Here is a 22241-nt window from a genome sequence, read left to right as displayed (position 1 = left end):
ACATCTTTTTATGTGCTTTTTGCCATTTGTGTGATCTTCTTGGGTGAAGCACCTATTCAAATATTTTTGTCCATTTAAAAATCAGGTTTATTTTCTTACTGAGTTTTGAGTGTTCTTTCTGTGTTATAGATACAGATCCTTTATCCCATAGTGTTTTGTGAATGTTTTCTTCCAGTTTGTTTTGTATTTTTTCATTTTCATAACAGTGTCAATAGAGCTTTGGAAGTCTTTAGTGGAAGAATGCTAAAAGGTTCTAAAACAGGGGTTTTAATCCATGAAAGTAGGAGATCATAAAATGAATTAAACATTCTTCTCTATATCTCCTGTAGCCAAAACTTTTTACTGTATTTTTATTATTTTTTAAGATTTGAAGACTATATACTAGGATATTCAAATACCTTAAACAGATAATGACTTTACAAGGTGGTAACTTTTCTTGGCAGTGATTAACATTTATCTATTAAGTGACAGTATGGTTGTTGTAGCAGTTCTCCTCTTAAGGACTGCAAGGCTTGGCGAATCAAGTGTTGGATCTGTCCGCTGGGAAGCACTGAGCCTTTGTGCTTGAAACACCAGGGAAGATGCCAGATAGTACGGAGCCAATTTATCCTGCTGCCTAAAATGAGAGTAGAGATATTTCACATGGCGTCAGAAGGGTGTCCATCATGCCATCTAGTTGGATTCTAGCAGTGCAAAAACACGTTAAGGTCAGAAAAATATCTCTAGAGCAAAATCTGATTAAAATGGCATCCACACCATTTTGGCTCCATTTCTGCAGTGTAACTAAAGAGCAGTATCTTTACACATATGTAGCTGTTCTTATTGCTTCCAGAATGCAAGAATGCATTTTAGAAAGGTTAAACTTAATTACGTATTGCAACAATGTCTCAAGCAGTAATAAGTTAAGAATAGAGTGGGGGCTTCCCTGGTGGTGCAGTGGTTGAGAGTCCGCCTGCCAATGCAGGGGACACGGGTTCGTGCCCCGGTCCGGGAAGATCCCACATGCCGCGGAGCGGCTGGGCCCGTGAGCCATGGCTGCTGAGCCTGTGCGTCCGGAGCCTGTGCTCCGCAACGGGAGAGGCCACAACAGTGAGAGGCCCGCGTACCACAAAAAAAAAAAAAAGAATAGAATGGAGTGATGGATTTTAATTAAAAGAAAGTAAAAAAGAGAACTGTGAATATATCTTTTGATATAAAAGCTTCACCATCCTAGCACAGTGCCTTGCACCTATGTGGATAATTGGGTGCTTTGTACATATTTGTTAAATGGGTGACAGTATATCTCCTTGTCTCTGGAAAAGAAACTTAACTAACCTCTTTTCCTTTTGGCACGGTGACTTCCAGGTGTGCAGTTCCCCTCCCATGATGTATGGCCTGCCCAAAATAGCATTGAGATATATTAAGTACTTATGCTTTCATTAAAATATATTTTCAGAGAATTTTTTTCCATTTTGCAAATGAAGAATCTTAGGCATCAAGAGATAACATATGTTCAGAACGATAGCATTTCATGTTGGCAAAAATACATACCATCCAGAGAAAAAGGACCTGGAATGACACCCATGAAATAGGACAGTGGTTATTTCTGGGTATTGATATTGTGGATGCTTTTCCCTGTATTTCAGTTCTTTAAAAACAATGAACATAGGTTGCTTTGTTATTATAAAAGTAGGGAGCAAAAGAGATCACTTGCCCAAAGATATGGAACCCTGTCAGAAAAGAAATTAAACTCTCTACAAGCTTTGTCTAGAACTTTGGTGATGTATGTGTTATCTACACTACTTGTGCGTGAGAGAGACATTCCCTTCCAATGTGTTCTACCCAGGCTATTTTTCAAATTTAGTTTTGGTTTTTTGTTTTTGTTCAGACAGTAGACATCTGTTAATTGGAGAGCGGCCTGAAAATTTTTGGTGGATGACAAGACCCTAGAAAAGTCATTGGAATAGCATTAGTTCTTAATCATTATCAGCATGTGTCTGTTGAGTCTGAGGACATCACCACCACTTTCTGGAGAATATATTAGAGAATGATGTTTTCTCTAGAACCTGTTTGTAATTTATTAAACATAATTTATCAACTTCTCAGACTGCTGGGTAATATTTGACTTACTATTAACATTATGGCAGCAGCAGTGTAGTTTTATCTAACACAAATAGGAAGGTTTATTCAAAGTTAGATAACATGGGTCAATCACAGTATATTAAAATTAAATAATTCCATGGCAAAAGGCCCAGACCGGCAAGCATGTGGTGGCAGAGTCCACGGTGGTACACGCCGGGCCATCAGCAAACAGGTGAGGCTCGCTTTGGGAGCGTTTTACAAGGTACCTTGTTGAAACATGATGTTCCTCTCTACTCTGTAGATACTTTAATATTAATGAATCTTATGAGGGAAAAAAAAGATGAGTGTGTAAGCACTGGGGAGATTTAGCAGTTTGAATTAAACAGTTGCGCCATTTCACTGTTAATTTTGAAATCAGTGACTGCTGGTGTTGGAGCATTCACCTTTATTTTCCTCGTGGGGTGATGTGCTTTTGCATTTTTGATCTTTGTTGTAAAAATTGGGGAATATTGCATTGGGTGTGATATGCAGGCGTGTGCCCTGTACCAGTTGGTGTACCCTGCAAGGCCCAACTCTAAAGAAATCTGTTAGGGAACCAGAATGTATAGAAAATATACATTCAGGCATTTCCCCCCTACTAAGCGAAAGCTCTAGGTTCTGTGCCCTGCTTCATCACTTACCCTGCTGGACGTCCTCCTGATCTTTCTGAAAATGGCTCTTGTCTTTCTTGTCCTTCTAACAATTTCCTATAAGAATGTAATTTCCTCCCACCCTCCCTTCTCCGTCAACAACTGGGCTTCAACTTTTTTCTTTTAAAACAAAGTACTTGATCTCAAAGAGCTCTTCTATCTTAACAGCTTCGACTCCTGGAGTTCTGGAGTTTAGAATCCAGTTTTGTAGTTAGGAACGACTCCAGGTTCTAGACCTTCTGCACCATTTAGTGTTTCCCTTGTGTAAAAGTGGTTTCTTTTCTGGGAAGGAAGGCCACCAAAGGTGGTGAGATTCTTGGCCTGCTGGCTCTCTGTCCACCAGATTCACACAGCTTCCAGGAGCAGCCAGAACACGGAGGATGATGAGATAACTACCTGTTATTTATTTAGCTTCTTCTATGATGAATCTGATCTTCTGCTCTTCACAGCATTCTACAAGGTTTAGTTACTACTTCCTCCATTTATCCAAATGAAGAAGCTAGGAATCAGAAAAGGTGAACAGCTTGCCCAAGATCACAGAGCTAGTGCTGGTGAATCGATAGGTAAGCCTTGGTCTCCCAAGCCTGCACCCTTCCATCCATGCTGGGCTGGCTTCAAGTAAAGCCGTCAGTTCTCTTGAAATTACTCTTCAGAGGTGTTTATGAGTTGGTGGTGCTCTGACCTTGTAAGATTATTTTGTTTTCCATGGTACACTTATTTTCGTTGTAGGAACGCAGGATGGTAGATCTCTGGGTTTAATTACAGATATTCCTGGCAAGATTGTGTTGCTCATAATGAACGTCAAGGCACTGACCTAGAGGTGTTACCTTCTAGCTGAAAATTTTCTATATATACCACTTTTTTACTTATGTATTTTAGTAATTTATAGGCATATGAGCCCAATATATTTGTAATTATTGGCTTAGGACTTCCATTTGTAAATGGTTACAGTTAACTCATCACCCCCAGCATCCGTTCCAGCCTCAAGCTCTCTTGCCAGTATTGGTGATGTCAGGTCTGGAATATACTCTTAAGGCTGTCTGTAGGTTGTTTATCACCATTAGTCCTCATTATTTTAAATGAGTACCCACCCACCTTATACTCTGTAACTACATGTTTCCAGAGCTTCTCTGGAGATAACATCTTCCGGGTCCCCCCTCCCTTTCTTTTATTTATTTACTTTTTTTCTCTTCCTTATTCACAAATGCTTTGTAACTGAGGCCTAGAAAATATGATGGAAAATACCTAGAAATATAGAACTCTGAGTCTGTGAAATTCAGATCAATTTGGAAACAAGTGTTGTTTCTGAACCTGAAGCTTTGAAACAAAACCTCACCACGTGTTTAACACTTATTAGTTTGTAAATATGGAGTCCCACTAATTGCATTTATAGCTCACAGCAAAGCTACCTGTTATGTCTTGTTACTCAGAGGGGGAAAAAAAATGAGACAGTTATATAGATGTACGCATTTTTAAAAACTGGAATGCAGGGAAGAGTGTGGTATAAATTCTCTCATAATTATGTGTCTTTTCTGGTGAGGCAGTCAGTCAGTTTTTCTGTTGCTGTGATACTCACCTGAATTCAGGTGTGCCAAACTTAAGAGGAAACAGTATGGAGTGCTTCCTTTTGTAAAGTAATAAATTATAGTTGTCCATTCTCCTTTTATTGGAATGACTAAAGAACACCAAAATCGTCTGATGTTTTACAGAATCACTGCTTACTCATTATTATTTTGCTTTACAACGTGAGTAAAAGTTTTGTTGTATTCTTAAGAGTGAATTTATTCGTTAAGGGCAAATGTGCTCCAGTGGGAGTGACTCAGTAGTTTTATAATGGCAAACTAGTAGTCTTTAAATTTGGCGTTATAGTAAATTTTTCAGAAACATGCCTTTTCCATCAATTGAACCTCATATATCTTCATCAGGGAGGATGAGCCCCTCCATGAAAACTACCAAAAAAAAAAAAAAGTGAATCACAGAAGTATATAATGTCAGGCCAGGAAGACCCCCAATCAATCAGTTCAACTCCCCCATTTTACAGATGAGCAAACTGAGGCCCAGGATGAAACAATATTCCATCTGACCCCTATTTGGGTGCTATTTCTCTCGCACAATGCTCCAGTGTTTATGAAAAATGAAGGGTTCCCCCCCCTCTCCAGGGATAATGATAGCTGATTAAATTAGTATCAGGGCCTACATTTAAAAATAATAATTCCTTGAAAAGTGTATTAAATTTGTTTTTCTTGCAAGTTATCTTTAGTAGAATTTGAGTTGTTTTTAATGATAGACAATTTTGGAATGCATGTGAATCCGTATGGTCTTGGGATTTGTCTCCAGAGAATTTTCAGAACTTTGTTTCTTCAATGGCTAAAGCTATTTATAGTTCTTTTTTTTTTTTTTTTGCGGTACGCGGGCCTCTCACTGTTGTGGCCTCTCCCGTTGCGGAGCACAGGCTCAGCGGCCATGGCTCACGGGCCCAGCCGCTCCGCGGCATGTGGGATCTTCTCGGACCGGGGCACGAAACTGTGTCCCCTGCATTGGCAGGTGGACTCTCAACCACTGCACCACCAGGGAAGCCCTATAGTTCTTTTTTTTAATCATCAATCAGAAGCGCTCTTCCTGAGATTCATTGATGATTGTGCCAAGGTCTTGGAGGCAGTATCCCTCCCTCTTTTTAACCTTGGTGGGACTCAGGGTTTGCTTTATGTCTTAACTACTTACTGGAGCAAAGTAGCAGGATTCAAATGATATTTTAGAAGACTCAGAGTTTGGAGTTAAGATCTTGGACTGTGAAGCTCACATGTCCTGTTACACCACTCATTGGTGGCCTCAGGGAGTTTACTTTGCCCCAGTAAGCCTTGGTTTCCCCAATCGTAAAGTGAGATTTGATATGCAGTCTTATCCCATGATCAGTATTCTCAACATGTTAGCTGCTACTGCTGTTTTTGCAACTGCCATTCTTATTATTCCCAAGCCAAGAAGTTTTCCAAACCTGCCTTGGGAAAGGCTAGTAAGAAGAGATGCAAGTACCATTTCGAAATGTTCGTGAGAGGAAAGATGGGGAGAAGGGACTCACCTACCTTGATACTCAAGTTGTCCTTTAAAGGAGATTTTTACCTGACCAAAGTAGTGAAAAGAACAGTGGTATTGTTGTCGGCTGGTTTTTGTGTGCTTGATGTCTCTTCCACCTCCTTAGACTATTATGTCTAATCCAGTTGTGGGAAAGTCACACGTGTGAATTTTCATGGTGGTTTCTAGAAAGGAGAGACCTGTGGGCTGAGCCAGAGAATTTAACAGCAAATAAGAGGCAGAGGCATCTGGGTAAGGCCGTCAACCCAGAGCCTGCGGGGGCTGTCCCTGGTGAGGCTGCCTTCAGCTGCCTTTTACAGTGTCCAGATTAAGTAGAGTGTGGAAGGAGAAAGCCAGTTCAAAAGGCAGCTGCCAGGGAAGAAGGAAATGGTTAATAAAGAATTTTTTTCAGCTGCTTGAACTAGTTAATTGTCAAGTGATATCGTCGAGTGAGTACCCTCCTTGCTGCTGCCTCTTTAAGGAAGAACTGGAAATGGACCGCATACCTGTCATGTATGCACTTGTTTGCAGCCTGCATCTGTTCATAGGCTAAAAATGAAATCCACTTACAGCTATTACCTGGAGGACTTTTATAGGTTTTGCAGAAAATACGACTGGGGTACAGTTAGGGCCTGTTTTATTATCCCTGACAGTGGCTTAAGAAGCCACCCGTACCCGCAGATCTCTTTTATCAAGTTCTGGGTGTTCATTTGCTTATTTTTATCAGGTACAGCACTTTGAACACCAGAGCAATGAAAAGCCACACCAGCTCACTCATTGTAGGTCTTTGGAGACATTTTTTTCCAAGAATACTTAAAGGGTGAAAACCCAGGATCTGGGTATGTTATAAACGATGGGACGTAATTTATAATAAAAGATTTAGCTTTTCTGTTTTCTGAGCATTGCATTCTGAAGCTGAATTATGACTATTCCTACGTCTGTCTCATTTTTCTTGCTTCTTTACAAAATTTCAGCACCTAATTATTTTTCTGTTGACTTAAGTGCTTTAAGTCTAATATCACTTAGTTAACAACCTTCTTAACTTTGTTTTCCAGGGATATCAGCATGAACAACATTACTCAGTTACCAGAAGATGCATTTAGGAACTTCCCTTTTCTAGAGGAGCTGTAAGTATTCTTTCGAGAAATGTTTTTTGTTTGTTTGTTTGTTTCTCCTATTCTCTTTGGGAGCTCTTATGACAGAGATAGTCTGCTGTTTCTCAGGGGGCACTCAGAGAGCTTGGCTCAGTGGCCTTTGTACAGAGGAAATCATATGTCTTGGGGCAAAACAAATTTGAGTTTTTAAGAAGTGTGATTGCTGAAGTTATTTTTGAAAGCCAGAACGAAAAGTGCTACTTCCATAGGACTTTTTTTGCTGCAATTATTATGACCATGAATGCTGCAGTGACACAGGTTAATTACAGTGTTATCCCAAGATAACAAGGCTGCAGTGTAATTACCATGGTTGCCACAGGAGTTGCTGTGTGGATAACAGAGCCATAAGGAATCATCCAAAGTATTTCAGGGTCATGATGCGGCAGACAACCTCTACGTGAACGAGCAGAAAACTGTCTCCTTGGACATTGGCAGGTGGTCTTGGGGGTTGGGCTGAGGACATAGCGCATCTTATGGGTCTCTGAGAACATCTTTAACATTAAGGCTGTTTCCGAGCTTGGCAGTGGCATCTCACTGCCAATTTAACAGTTTCTGAAATTGGAAATTTAACAGTTTAAAATTTCCAATTTAACAGTTTACATGGGGGAAAATTTCTTTCCACCTGTTATAACCTCCATTTTGTTTTGCTCTCCACACTTATTTGAAGTTCATCATCCAAATAAGCACTTTTAGATTTTATAGGAATTGGGAACCATAGATTTTAAGAATCCTGGTTAAAAAAATAAAAGCAGAGTTGACTCACGTTAAATGGAGACTTTTAAAAACGGCTAAGCCAGTGGGTTATGTAATAACGTAGAGGCAAGAAGGTGACAGTTTGATGGTAAGAACATCAAAGAGCTATGGCCCTGAAGGAATCTAAATTCATATTACGGATTGTGCCCTGCAGCCAGCTGTTGAGTATTAGATCCAAGTCAGTGACTGTCTCCTATCTTAACTCAGCCCCTCCCCGCACATTGGGAACAGGAATCAAATATAAGCCAAGCAGGTTGTGCCCGCTGCTTCTGACAGAGTATTGAAACAGCAGTTAAGGATTTAGTGAAGTTAAGGAGAAGTTTTTCTTCCCACACTGCTTAGTTGAACATAATGTTCCCACAGAAAAAATTGGACAGAGATTATGTGCCACTTCCAAGCTTGTGAACTGGGTCAAGTTACTTAACCTCCCTCTGTTCAGTTTCTTTGTCTTTAAGGTGCAGATAAGACAGAATGAATTAAATAGATGTTAAATACTTAGGACAGTGCATGAAGCAGAGTGAGTGTTATGTAAATGCTGGCTGGTATTTATTTCACTATTTTAAAAGTGCCTGAAGGGGAAACAAAGCTGCAGCCTATATACCAACTGTTGCCCTTGGTACAAGGTTTAAATGTATGTTTTACTTTATTTTTGCCTTTTTTTTTCTTGAGTGAACATTAATTCTTTTGTAAGAAATAGCTCTTCAGTTTTAATTAAACATTTAAATTCAATGAGAGAGCAGTGAACTATGTATTTGAATCCCTCGCTTCCCACCCGCCCAATCAAGCTCTAGGATGCTTCACCTGTTTCTTTTTATTTCACATACAGTTTTAGACTTTAGGATTAGCCTCCCTTTACAGAAGTAATTATACAGCGAAAGGCCATTAATGAGCAGTTGTTCAGCCGTTGTATCACCACCAGGGATGTGAGACGCACCCGGTGGGAAACGGAGAAGCCCTCCTTGCTCTGGGTGGGCGGTGTGTGCCAACCAGTTTGTTGCCAGCCAGTGCACTCGGAGGGATTTGGTAGTGGGTGCCTGGATGCGGAGTCCGCCCTGGTTAATCTCTGCTTTGTGAAGTTCGCATCTTGGATTTCTTAAAATCTCAAATGACCGAGCATATGTCAAGCTCATGAATTCTGCCAACCGAGAGTTTTAATTGGAATCAAATTGGATTTGACTGCTAGTCCTTTGTAGGAGGTCATGTTCTCTCCGCATCCTGCTCATGGCAGTGAGGAAGCCCATCAAATCAAGTCTGTACAGCTTCTCCAAATACTGTATGGGATTTCAAACATGAATTCAGTCAGGAGAGTTGATGGTTAATTTTACAGAATTCTTCAGAATAGTCTTTAATATGCTGGGAATACTTAAGGCATTCAAGAAATTTCTAACGTAGAAATTTCTTTTCTATGTTAATAGAAATAACATAGAAATTTCTCTTCTATGTTAATGGAATCAGGGTAAAAAGCCCATGTTTTTTCTTTATAAAACACTGCAGTTGAGTTTGACATTCCAAAATGATGCTGCATGAGTACTGTAATATTTCATAAACAGCGTCACCCTTTGTCCAGAAGTCATCTGGAAGTCATTTAAGCGTGATTGTGAAGCTAAAGTGCCCTGAGCAGAAATGAGTGAATTACTGAGGATTTTTTTTTTCCCCATGATAGTTAATAAGGTGCGCTTTACAAGAGGTGACTGGTTTGGCCGAATTTTATATGATAACCCAGAATGCTGGGAATATTGGGTGGAATCACTTCCCAACTTAATAAGTGTTTATAGACACTTACACATTCACTTATTCTTTCGACAAACACTGAGTCCTGCTCTGTGCCAGGTCCTGTGGTCGGTGTCAGGGATACCGAGACAAGTAAGTATGGTGTTTGTCCTTGGAGCTGACAATTTGTCTAGAGCTGTGCTGTAGCCACAGGTGGTTATTTAAATCTAGATTTACAAAAATTAAAATTAAATGAAAAACCCAGTTCTTGGGCTTCCCTGGTGGCGCAGTGGTTGAGAGTCCGCCTGCCGATGCAGGGGACACAGGTTCGTGCCCCGGTCCGGGAAGATCCCACATGCCGCGGAGCGGCTAGGCCCGTGAGCCATGGCCGCTGAGCCTACGCGTCCGGAGCCTGTTGCTCCGCAACGGGAGAGGCCACAGCGGTGAGAGGCCCGCGTACCGCAAAAACAAACAAACAAAAAAAAAAAACACCCAGTTCTTTAGTTGAATTAGCCATCTTTCATGTGCTCAGTAACCACCTGTGCCTAGTGGCTATTGTGATGGACAGTGTGGATATAGAAATTTTCCATCATTGCAGAAAGTTCAGTTGGATAACATGGGTCCAGAGGAGGAGGTGGAACCAACACTTGGTGCGACGTGGTAAAGACTGTCCGACAAGTGAATGCTGGGTCAGCAGAAGCCTGAAATAACCTGTTTACTTGAGACTGGAGGATTTGGGAAAAGCTTTCCAGAATAGCTTCAGCTGAGTCTTGAAGGACACGTGGGAATTAGCCAGGTGAGGATGAGTAGTAAGGGCGCTCCAGGAAGACCCTTATAGCATGTGCAAAGGCATGGAGGTAGACATTTCAGAAGTGTTAGGACACTTAGGAAGTGTTAGGAAGTTGTTAGTTATTCCAGTTGAAATACAAAGAAATGTGAAATACTGAAAGGTAGAGAAATGTTAGGAGATGTGGCCAGATCATCAGGGGCCTTTTTTTTTTTTTTTTTTTGCGATACGCGGGCCTCTCACTGCTGTGGCCTCTCCCGTTGCGGAGCACAGGCTCCGGACGTGCATGCTCAGCGGCCATGGCTCACGGGCCCAGCCGCTCCGCGGCATGTGGGATCTTCCCGGACCGGGGCACGAACCCGTGTCCCCTGCATCAGCAGGCGGAATCCCAACCACTGCGCCACCAGGGAAGCCCCCATCAGGGGACTTTTTAAGCTAAGGAGTCTAGACTTTATCCTGAAGGAGTTGAATTGGGTATGAGGGTGAGCGATAGGGAGGCGACTAGGATTCTTTGTCCTGAATGACTAGATGCCATTCACTGATATTTTTTCCCCCTTCTTTCTCTGGGTATCTAAAAACATAGGGTCTGGCCCTAAATTCAATACATAAAATGTCTAAAATCTTGGGACAGTCTCTTGTTTCCTCAGTTTCCTACTCTTTAAAATGGGACTCTTCACAGTAGTATTGTAAAGGGAAGAGGGGATTATTTACATAAAAGTGCTTTGTGACCATGAAGTGCTACATTGACATGAGTAATGTAAATTTCACTAATCCCCTTAAACATTGCAGTCTTTCTTGAAGTATTTGGGGGAGAGGTTGTCTTGCCTGGAGATGGGAGTTGGAGCGGGCCGATATAGGTTTCTGTTAGCGACATGAAAGGAAAGGCAGAATTTTGGGGAAATATTAATGTAGCATCCACAGGATTGGTTGTCTTATGTGAGGCTGCCGCAACTATTTTTGGCTCTCCTTGGGACCTGTCAGGGCATTGGTAGCCATTTAGGGAATGGCTGAAATGTGGAGTTGTGAAATTGATTTAATTAGAAACAGCAGAAGGAATATCCGACTACTTTTCTGTAGCCTCCCACTGAGAAATCCATGGGTGTTACTTTGAGCTTAGATGTTGCAACAGCAGTGGAAACCGTCGCCAGCTTTGGTACTTGCACAGTTATTGTTTAATACATACTATAAGACTGGGCTAGTTCTATCCATTTCAAAATGTACTTTGACTTTGGAACTCTTTGCAATGCTAAAGTGAAAATTAGGTCTCTGAGTACTCGGTTTTTTTGGTGCGTAGGACAATTAATTCTAAGTAGAGGCATTCCTTTACAAAAGAGGACTAGTAAGTAATTTGAACAGGGAGATACAGAGTGGGTCAAAACTAAAACTTTTAAATACTTTAATTTAGCCAATACTTACATATAAAACTGTATACACATACATGCACACAATACTCAATGTGTGTACATTTTTTTCTGAGCCATTTGAAAGTAAGTTGTAATCATAATTTTCCTTTGCCTCTAAATAGTGCATTGTTTATTCCAAAAACACAAGGACTTTTGCTTAAATAATTGCAGTACTGTTGTCAAACTCAGAAAACTAGCATTGGTCTGTAATTCTTGTTCAGATTTGATAGCTGTTCCACTAATATTATTATTTTTTTTTTTTTTGTGGTACACGGGCCTCTCATTGTTGTGGCCTCTCCTGTTGCGGAGCACAGGCTCCAGACGTGCAGGCTCAGCGGCCATGGCTCACGGGCCCAGCCGCTCCGCGGCATGTGGGATCTTCCCAGACCGGGGCACGAACCCGTGTCCCCTGCATCGGCAGGCGGACTCTCAACCACTGCGCCACCAGGGAAGCCCTCCTCTTAATTTCTAAGCTATGATACGGCCTCCAGAGGCACAGGATTGGAAGGAAGCTTAAGAGGACATGTTTTTACTATCGTTTGCAATTCTATGTCCACAGCTAACCATCAAAGGTGGTTGGCTGCCCAACATTTCCCTTAGTAATAAGTTCATTGAACAAAACACTTGTTAACAAGGAGGTCTTCCTAGAATGAGGTTTTCTGGTCTAGCCACACCATCTTATAGATGAGAATATCAAGGCTGAGCAGTGAGTATGTATCTGAGCCGGAATTAGACCTACCTAGTTCAGAGCCATGTCCACTATATCCTGTCGCCTTTCATATCTCTGAGATGCATAAGTAGTCTCAAATAGTCTTACTGGGTTGTTTAGAGTTCTAGAAAATAGCTGACGATTGTTCTCTTCCAGTACTTACAAGGAATTTCCTTTGCTTCCAAACTAACGTTTGACTTGCTTAACATTTACTCCCTTGATGAAGGCTTCTCAGATAAGTTTTATCAACTGCAATAATTTCCCCCCAAAAGGCCGAAGAGTTCCTCAGTCGCTCCAGTGGTATTTGATTGTTAAAAATATTACATTCTTTGAAGCATTCTCTTGTCCCACTTTTTAGTGCTCTGATAGGATGCCTTGGTAGCGATGATCCCTACACTTGCTGTTGGGAAGTACGTAATCATCTCACAGAGGAGTATCAATACTCTGATTCATACCATTCCCTGTGTGTCATGTGGAGAGCTCTCAGATTAGATTATAAGGATGAAAAGAGAAATGGAGGGACCTTGTACTAATTGGCCCTACTGTGTACCAGATAGGCCCTCCTAGATTGTTTTGTTTCAACTCATAAAACTCTGTAAGCTATATTTATTCCCATTTTGCTGATGAGGAAGCTGAGTTTTTCCTCAGAGAGGTTGAGTAACTTTCCCAAGGTCACACAGCATGTTAGCAATGGGCCTGGTAGACGTGGAAAGGATGAGGAAAGACTTATTAGACAATCCATTGATTCACCAAACTTGTATTAGGTAAAGTGTTATGTGCAGTATTGAATTAAACCGGGATTCTTGCCTTCGAGAGAGATGAGTGAATGGTGTTGTAGAGTTACGGGAGTTCAAAGGAGAAGGGAAATAACTTCAAGCAAAAAGATTAGGGAAGGCTTCATCAAAGAGCTGGCATTTCTGGAGAGCCTCGAGGGATGGTAGGAGTTATTCATGAGGAGATGTGGAAAAAGGAGGATGAGCAAAGATATGGCGACAGACTGGGATAGGGAGAGGAATGCTGTGGTATTTGGTTTGAGTTTAGGGCTGAATTCCTGAAAGGAAATTATGGGAAAGAAACCTTGAAAGGAGTTCAGGGCCAGGCTGAGGACCTTTCTTGGCAGACTCATGGAGGAGTGTCAAGTTTTGAGTGGCTATGGAAGTTTTCTGAGCTAGGAAATGACTTGATCAGATGTGACCTTCCATCAGTATAATCTCATAGCAGAGGTTAGGATGCCTGGGATTAAGAGAGTGTAGGAGACTGATGAAGATGATAATGGCAATAGTCCAGTTGAGACTTGTGAGACTCTGAACTAGGGTAGATGAGAGGCAGCGAGAGGGAGGAGGGAACTCAGCCAAAGATGTTATGGGAATAGAAGCAAGAGGACATCTCAGCTGGGATGACAGGGGGTGTCGTCGATAACACTTCATTTTTAGATTACCAGGAGTCTGGTGGTGCTTTGACAAAATGAAAGACCATGCAGAAAGAGAAACTTTCAGAAGAGAAGACAGCATATGCAGTTTTTGAACATACATCTTGAATTTAGGTGAGAGGTGGGTAGGGGTGTCTGGAAATATAGGTGTGGAGTTGAGACTAGAGATTTATGGGTGTGGATTATAGAATGGAGTTTCATGGGTATAGATTTTAGAGTCTTTTATTTTGAGGGGATTACTGGAAACATTAGGTTGAAAGAGCTTGCCAAGGGAGAGAGGGTAGAAGGAAAAGGAAGGAGGCCAAAGACAACTTGTTGGGAAACACTTGAATCAGGGTGTGGGAAGAAGACCAAGTGCCAGAGAAGCAGGAGAACTAGGGCAGAGCTGTGCCCAGGGAGCTGCAGGAGGGAAGGTTTTTCACAAGAAATGAAGGATCAACATTGACATGCTAGAGAAAGGTGCCCACAGCTAGATTATGAGAAAAGGCCTTGAATTTAAGTTGTGTTTTTGTTTTTTTTTTTGCGGTACGCGGGCCTCTCACTGTTGTGGCCTCTCCCGTTGTGGAGCACAGGCTCTGGACACGCAGGCTCAGCGGCCATGGCTCATGGGCCCAGCCGCTCCGCGGCATGTGGGATCTTCCTGGACTGGGTCATGAACCCGCGTCCCCTGCATCGGCAGGTGGACTCTCAACCACTGCGCCACCAGGGAAGCCCTAAGTTGTGTTTTTTCCTTAAGAGTCATTTCTACTGAGGCTTTTGAGAGTAACTTTGGGATAAAGAAGTTCATCATGAAGCAGGCATTTGGGGACTGCTAGTAGGTAGTTTCTGGTTTGGGGAGAGAAGATAAAGTTTGGAATATGTCCTGTATCTGACAGGAGTCCACAGGGTGTAAGAAACAAAAACCCAGCTGAGGCATAATAGAGGATTTATTGTTTCATGGAGATCTAGGAAGTCTAGAGGTGGAGTTGGCTTCAGATGGTCCTGGATCTCGAGGTTTCACAGTTGTGAGAGTTTTCTCATGCTTCAGCTTCAGTTGTCTCTACTTTTGTGTTTTGGCTTTGTTCTTTGTTCTATAGTGGGAGAAATAACCTTCAGCAGCCCCCACGTACATCTTTGCATCTTGAGATCCAAGATGAATATCTAAAGTCTTCCTCGCTGCTTTCAGCAGAAAAGTCCTAGGAGAACTTTCATTGGCCAGGCTGGCTTCATGTGCCTGTCCTTGAACCAGTCACTCTCTTCTATTTGGGTTGGTATGGTCCATCCTGGGTCCTGGGCTCATCCTCACTAGGACCGCCTGGAGTAGAGGAGAAGTCCCCCAAAGGAAGCAGAAGGGGGAAGGAAGACACGCCTGAGAGAAAGAAACTATAGTTATCACGGCTCACTGGAACCTAGTGAGTAGACAGCTGTAGGAAATGTTTGTTTACTTGGGTCAACCTGAAATGAACAAAGGATCACTGAAGAATAGGAAGGTTAAAGCCTAGATAATATAAATTTACAGCGGAAACAGGCTCTGTAACTTTGTCCTATAGTGCCTAGCAGCTTAGAAGTAGAGGCAGTGAAACATGTGATATACTCAGAATTGGGGTTTGATAAGTCAGTGTTTCATAAGCGACTAGGGGAAATCAAACAGGCGAATCAACAGTTCGTTGTTAAAGTGTTTCACCTGGGATTCAGAAAGTGTAGCGAGGCTAATGAAACCACAGTTTGCTGGCTCATTTACCTATTTTAATCAAAGCTAATTATTTGTTCTTTGACTCAAAGTAGTACTGACTACAAGTAAGTGAAAATGTCTTTAATATTCTAGTGGCATGATTGAATTTTCCAGTAAAGAAATAGGCTAAGTCATTTCTTTCATGTATTGTCCACTCTTAGTCAAGTCATGCTTATTTAACACAATTTTTTTATGCTTTCATAGAATTTTAACTCAGAATTTGTTCATCATTTTCCCCTGCTGGACTTTATGTGTACATCAAAGATTACGTTAGAGCTGCTAGAAATATTTGTTTCATTGATGCACTTGCCTTTGTAAGGAAATGATCCTAAAATCAATGGATACTCAATTTTTAAAGTCTGGATGCATAGAAAGATAAGGAGAAGGGAGGAAAAATAATCACCTATTATCTTACACTGAGCAATACCCACGGTTAATATTTTGTTGTTTATACTTCCCGACTTTTCTCTTAGTATATGTATATAATTTCTTTTCTCAGATGATTGGTTAAGACCAATCAGAATTTACTCATGGAGCTAAGTCATATTTGAATAAACCCAGGCTGTGCCAGGAAGGCTTGAGTGGGTATGTGTTAGGCAACCAACAGTATGTACCATAGTTCCTCTCTATCCAATTCACATCTTACCCATTTTTATTCAGTCTGTTTTGAGCCCTTTCTGCCATAAGAAGCCTTCCCTGGTCCTTATCCAAATTCCTCTTGCACTTTCTTTGCCCCTCACCATTTAGTGCTGGATTGAGTGTCTTGTTATTTTGTGCTCTAAGCGTATCAGTGCGCACCTGTCTATTCAACTCCATGGACTTTCCTCTAAGCGCAGCACTTATTGTCACACACCTCCTGCATGACCTTTGGTGACAGTGACCACATTTTTGAATTTGAAATTGAGGGAAGGGTTAAGACAAAGGATCTCTTCTTATTCTGAGTTTATTATCAGCCTATATAAAAACTAAATTCCATTGACGTCTTATGTTTAATGAATTATCCTTATTTAAAAGAAAAGAAAGGAGAAATGTCTTGGGAAAACTCAGTACTTAACTTTGCCATACCTATGGTGTTTGACTTGTAGTAGAAGGTCAATATTTGTTGGTTGATGTTAGCTGTAATATTTTTTTTCAGCTGTAACATATTTCCTCATATGGCTAGATATTACATGTGTTTAGTGCCAGAAGATAAATGACTAGGTTGTCAGGATAAACTTTGCTCAGGAAATGTAACTATTGCCGGAGTTTTTATTGATTTGCCTATAAATTAAAGCCTTCTGTGGGTTACTTACTATAAGAGGAAGTGAGAGACACAAAAGGGCAGTCGGGTGCCGGTGGAACTTAAGTTTCTTTGAATTGAATAAAGCTCTTTTAGTATGTGGACTAGTTCTAGATAGACTAGAACTAGTCTGAGGTAGACTGAGTTTTAGCAAGGACAAGCTTATTTTTATTTTTTTATTTTTTGCGGTACGTGGGCCTCTCACCGTTGTGGCCTCTCCCGTTGCGGAGCACAGGCTCCGGACGTGCAGGCTCAGCGGCCATGGCCCATGGGCCCAGTCGCTCCGCGGCACGTGGGATCCCCCCGGACCGGGGCACGAACCCACGTCCCCTGCACCGGCAGGCAGACTCTCAACCACTGCACCACCAGGGAAGCCCAGACAAGCTTATTTTTTGTTAAGCATTACTGCTTTCATTTTTGTGCATTTAGACAGAACTATGTAATATGATATATATATGAAATAATTTTCCCCTTCTCTGTGAAGGAAGATGACATTAAAAAACCTTGGGAATAATAAGGGTTCTTAATACATGCATGTTCAAAAAATATATTTAATTTTTACATATTCTTCCATGAAAGTTATATGAAAGTATAAAACTCTTCCCTGGTATGTGAAGAAATAGGGTAAAACATTGTTAGTTGATTCAGGACTCTCTGCTCCACTGTGGCAGATGAAATTTATTTAACCTTGGTGGGAAGAACGTCCAAGGAAACCTGTCAAGGATGCTAGTCAGTTGTTGGCCCTCCGTGTTACCAAGAAAACAGCCACATCCTTTGGTCCTTTGAAAGTCAGTCACAAAACAACATGGTTTTGTCTCTGGAGTTTCCATTATTTTGTTTTGATTACCTTATTTTATTTCTAAAATTTACATTCTTTAGCTATGCTGTAGGATCTTAGACAAGGCACAGAGGAAACAGAGGCCCACTTTCCTCATCTGTTTGAAAAAACAACAACAGGAGCAGGCCCACTGCAACATGGTGGGGTAACGACAATGAAAACTGTTACCCAAATGTTAGTTTTTGTTAAGATGTACTGATACCAAATATCCCTAAATGGGAACAGTACACTTCTTGAATTCTTAATTTTTCACAGGATCCGGCAGAGTTCTGAGCCCCAAGTAGGGCCTTAAGATATAAATAAGTAGGGACTTCCCTGGTGGCGCAGTGGTTGAGAATCTGCCTGCCAATGCAGGGGACGTGGGTTCGAGCCCTGGTCTGGGAAGATCCCACATGCCGCGGAGCAACTAGGCCCATGAGCCACAATTACTGAGCCTGCGCGTCTGGAGCCTGTGCTTCACAACAAGAGAGGCCGTGAGGCCGCGATAGTGAGAGGCCCGCGCACGGCGATGGAGAGTGGCCCCCGCTTGCCACAACTAGAGAAAGCCTTCGCACAGAAACGAAGACCCAACACAGCCAAAAATAAATTAATAAACTCCTACCCCCAGCATCTAAAAAAGAAAAGAAGATATAAATAGATGATTAATGACTTATTAGAGGTACACATTATAAGTTTTTTTAATTTTTACTTTTAAAACTGTTGCAAACATTTTGGGTCCTGCTGATGTCAGATTATATTTAATAGGAGAGCGTCGCTCACCTCCTGTTGGATGCTTTCCCGTGCGTGGCCTTCCTGGCCCAGTTCAGGTTTGAACTGGACGCACCATCTCTGAAGGCAGAGTCAGGGCTCGTGGTTGCATCTGTGGAACTTGGCACAGAGCGTGGCACCGTGCTGGTGCACCCCTTCGAGAGAATTTAACGGCATCGCAGGAGGGGCGGCCCGGATATGTGTGGGTCCCATCTGTGAGAGGTCGTATGTGTGGCGTTGAATGAGGATCTCTTGGGGGTGGGGACACGTAGGTGTGGAAAGAAATGGTGAGGGAGGTGAGAAGCCGTGGCCAAGGGGTAGATAAACGGGGCCCAGAAGGGAAGGGTGGTGCTCACAGCCGTTCTTCTGGCAGGACTTGCCACAAGGCCAGGCCATCTGGTAACCACCTCGGCAAAGTGGCGGTGGGCATGTGAGCGGCTGGGAGGCTGTGGCTCTGTCACCTAGGGTCCAGGTCCACTCCACCAGGGGACAGAGAAATTGCCACAAGCACATCTCTCTGTTGTTGGCATGCAGCGTGTGCTGGGGCCTGGGCCTTCCTGCTGCAGTTGCTTTGCCTCCCTCTGCTCACTCCTCACGACAGCTGCTGGAAGCTTCTGACCCCTCCTCCGCCCTCCCCTCAGCCAGCCCGTGTGTCTAGTCAGTGTGAACAGTATAGTCCTTACCCCACTGATTCTTGGCTGGAATTCCAGCCAAATGGCTACGGGGACATTTCTGTCATAGACCAGAAGAAACCTAAATCCAGGCACTTCTCAGAGACATAACACCAATTGGCATACTCTCTGTTTCACACTCGCCTCCCTTGTTGCTTTAAATTGCTTCCCAGATGAAGAAATCCCAGTCTATTCAGCGCATCTCACGAAGGTATGAACCCTCTGGCACAGGTGACCATGGACCAGTGTCCATTTACCCAGCGCTGTTCCTGCTTTCCTTCTTCTGGGAGGCATGGCAGATAGAAAATATCATGTAGCATATGCACTAAGAATCGAGGATATAATTGAAAACTCTGGCTTCCCCTAAAAGGAGCCCCTAATGTGAATCCATGGTCCTTATGAATAAAAATGCACACAAAACAGACTCATAAAGACATTATACGCTGAGCCACTTGTATCCTGTTTCCTGGAATGGTTCCAAATCCGAAGGGAGCGTGAGGCTAATGGATCAGTTTCCCTTTGCTCCACCCTTTCTCTGTCTCTACCCTCTCCATCTCTGCTTCTGGGACTGTTTTAACAAGCAGAATAAATAGGAGTTGCCTTGAGATAGACTGTGTCCCCATTTGAAGTCCTGCTAGACTTGTTTCAATTCTGTGTGATTGTGTGCACGACCAAGCGTGTGTTGAGATAACACTGTTGACCGGGAGACTGGTGTTCTCACGTTCAAGGTCCATCCCACTTCCTTAAGAAAATATACTACCAGAACAGGTTAAGAGAGAAGATTGTTGCCATTGCACTTTCAAATCAATCCCAAGTAGTTCTGTCCCGTTAGGAGAGCAGAGGGGAGTGGGGGAGTAGCAATGAAACAAGAGGAGAAAACATGCAGAAAAGCGAAGTCAGCTTTCCCCACACCTTAAATAGCAGTGTTACCTTTTTTGAATCCAGAGTCTTATACTGGGGTTTAGTTGAGGCATTACAGCAAATACTGAGTGTCTGTTTCATCTAAGGTCCCACACAAGAGGATCCAAAATGAATATGACCTAGTCACTGCCCATAAGGCACCTATAATACAGTTGAAGGAGTTGCAACAAGTTCGTAGTAACCAGAGGCAAAATAAGATGCACCCGACAAGAGAGCTGCGTCTAAGATAACCTGTGGAATCCAAGAAAGGGTATATCCGAATAGTTCCACACTGTTGGTAGAATTCAGCTTGCAATGATGATGAATAAGGTTTCAGCTGGCAGAGACTGGAGTGGAGGTATTTCAGACGAAGGCAGTGCCATGAGTGAGCAAGGAGTCCGAGGTGGGAAAGCAGGGTGTCCTAAAACGTAGGACACAAGGAACATCCGGGGATAAGGTGAAAAGGGAAGAGAGGATCATCCTGAAGGTCGAGCTAATTCAGTGGGAAAAAAAAAGCCTTTGGGAAAATGCTCAGAGTTGTGCTTTTTAAGATTTAGATCTCACAGTATTATAATGAAGTGGTTTGAGGCAGGAGTCTTGTGGAGGTTCATGGCAAGAATCCAAGAAGAAGAAAATGAGGGTCTAGACTCAGGTGGCAGGAGGAGGAGTAAAAGAGTGGATGGATGGAGACTTTGCATGAGGCTGCCTGTGGGCTTTGGAGACTGAAGAGCTACGGGATGCAGAAGGATAGGCAGTGATGCCTGGGACCGCCCACCTTTAGCAGGCAGAACATGGTACCACTTTTCACTCTTCTGTTCTCACCCTAGTGAGTTTTTTCTTTAGGGCTTCACAGTCATTGGAAGAATAGTAAAAGATATAAATATCATTATTTACCACATTAAAAGAGTTTTCTGGAGCCAGCCAGTAGGTCTTCATGAAGTGAGACGCTGAGAAAACTGTTGGGTGTAGCGCAGACAAATGGCAGGCCTAGACGGGGGAGGAGCTGCCCTTTGCTAGTAGAGGGCCATGGGGGACAAGTTCTTCCTCGGGATCAGCCATCTCTTTTTCTTTGGGAATTGCTAAAAAAGCACAGTGGAGACTATTCTGTACCCTAAATAGAGTCAGAGTGAGTTTAGGGCATGCCACCCGCCACCCTTAGCCACCCAGGGATCCCATCTTCCCCCGTTTCCCGCTGGTCATCTTTGGCTGTGGGGAAATTCCTCCATAATTGCAGTTCTGAGCTCCTAATGCCGTAGTCCCTGCTGTGAGCACTGGTCTGCTGGGTGAGAGCTGTTGCTCCTCAAACCAGGCTATTAACTTGCCCAGGTCCCCTTTGTTTCCCCTTCTGGGAATTATTTCCCAGCCTCTTGGTGACACCAGAGGCATCGAGTTGCCGAAGGACGTGGATAATCACTGGAGCCAGTCAGGCGAGAACTGGAATGCTGGCTCCCCCGCTTACCTGCTGTGTGACTTCTGCCAAGTCACCTAACCTCTCAGGGACTCTGTCAGGAGATGATTAAAAGGAAAGAATGTAAACCACCTAGCTCAGAGCCTGCAACTGCTCTGGGCACATGACACGGTAGGTTTTTTCTCCCAGAGATTTTGGGACTTTGTCCCTAACCCTGTTCTTTACTCACTTTGCTCTCTCCTGGATCTGAGTTTTTGGACATGAAGCATCCCCAGGGTCTACTATAAGAAGTACTGGGGTCATAAAATCAGCAAAATGTAAAGAGGCTTGGGAGGGTGCAGTTGCTGAAGCTGCAAGGCTTTACGGGGCTGCTGTGTTTATTATTCATGAACCCAGGAGCTAGGTAAACATGGGTAGATACATTCCTGAAGGCTCCACCTGATCTGTTTACTCTCCTAAGGAACGAAGTAATCGGAGCGGTGTGAGCCCCACCTCGCTCGGCACTATCACCGCCCCCGCCCGAATCCTAGCACTGTAGGCTTCTCCAGAGAGCAGGCCTGGATCTCAGGATAAGTCACGTGTACAGCCCATTTGGTCATTTCTCTGAACTGTAAGTAGTGTAGGAAGAAAGGATGCTTTTGGAAGTTAGGCTCCTTTAGTTTTCCCAGGCTTATAAAGAGGCAGATCATTGGGAAAAGGGAGTAAATGTTTTGGCTCACGTGGCTCAACACTGTTTTCTGTTGACAAGTAAAGGTAATCAGGTGTTCTGTGCTTTGCCACTTCCTTTGTCACCTTGTAAAATCCTCTTTTCGTGAGCCCTAGTACAACAGACTGAACTCCACAAGGAAAGCCCATAGATAGGGGGACATTCAAAAGTAAGAGAGGAAAGCAGAAGAATCCTGTGACACCCTTGGTCTGTTTAC

At 42.9% G+C, this 22241-nt stretch overlaps 1 protein-coding gene across 2 annotated transcripts in view; it reads left to right on the top strand.

Moving 5' to 3' along the window:
* Positions 1 to 22241, top strand: part of LGR4 (leucine rich repeat containing G protein-coupled receptor 4) — a 95442-nt gene that overhangs the window by 44845 nt on the left and 28356 nt on the right. Inside the window, exon 2 of one of the 2 annotated variants that reach the window (XM_065881827.1) lies at positions 6875 to 6946. The exons of the other annotated variant lie outside the window; for it this stretch is intronic. Coding sequence (XP_065737899.1) covers positions 6875 to 6946 — 72 coding nt within the window. The remainder of the gene's footprint in view (positions 1 to 6874; positions 6947 to 22241) is intronic. 2 annotated transcript variants of the gene reach the window in all.

Source organism: Phocoena phocoena, chromosome 8 (genome assembly GCF_963924675.1).
Source record: "Phocoena phocoena chromosome 8, mPhoPho1.1, whole genome shotgun sequence".
NCBI lineage: Eukaryota > Metazoa > Chordata > Mammalia > Artiodactyla > Phocoenidae > Phocoena > Phocoena phocoena.
Note: the sequence above shows the minus strand (reverse complement) of the source record. Positions and strands in the feature narration are given on the sequence as shown.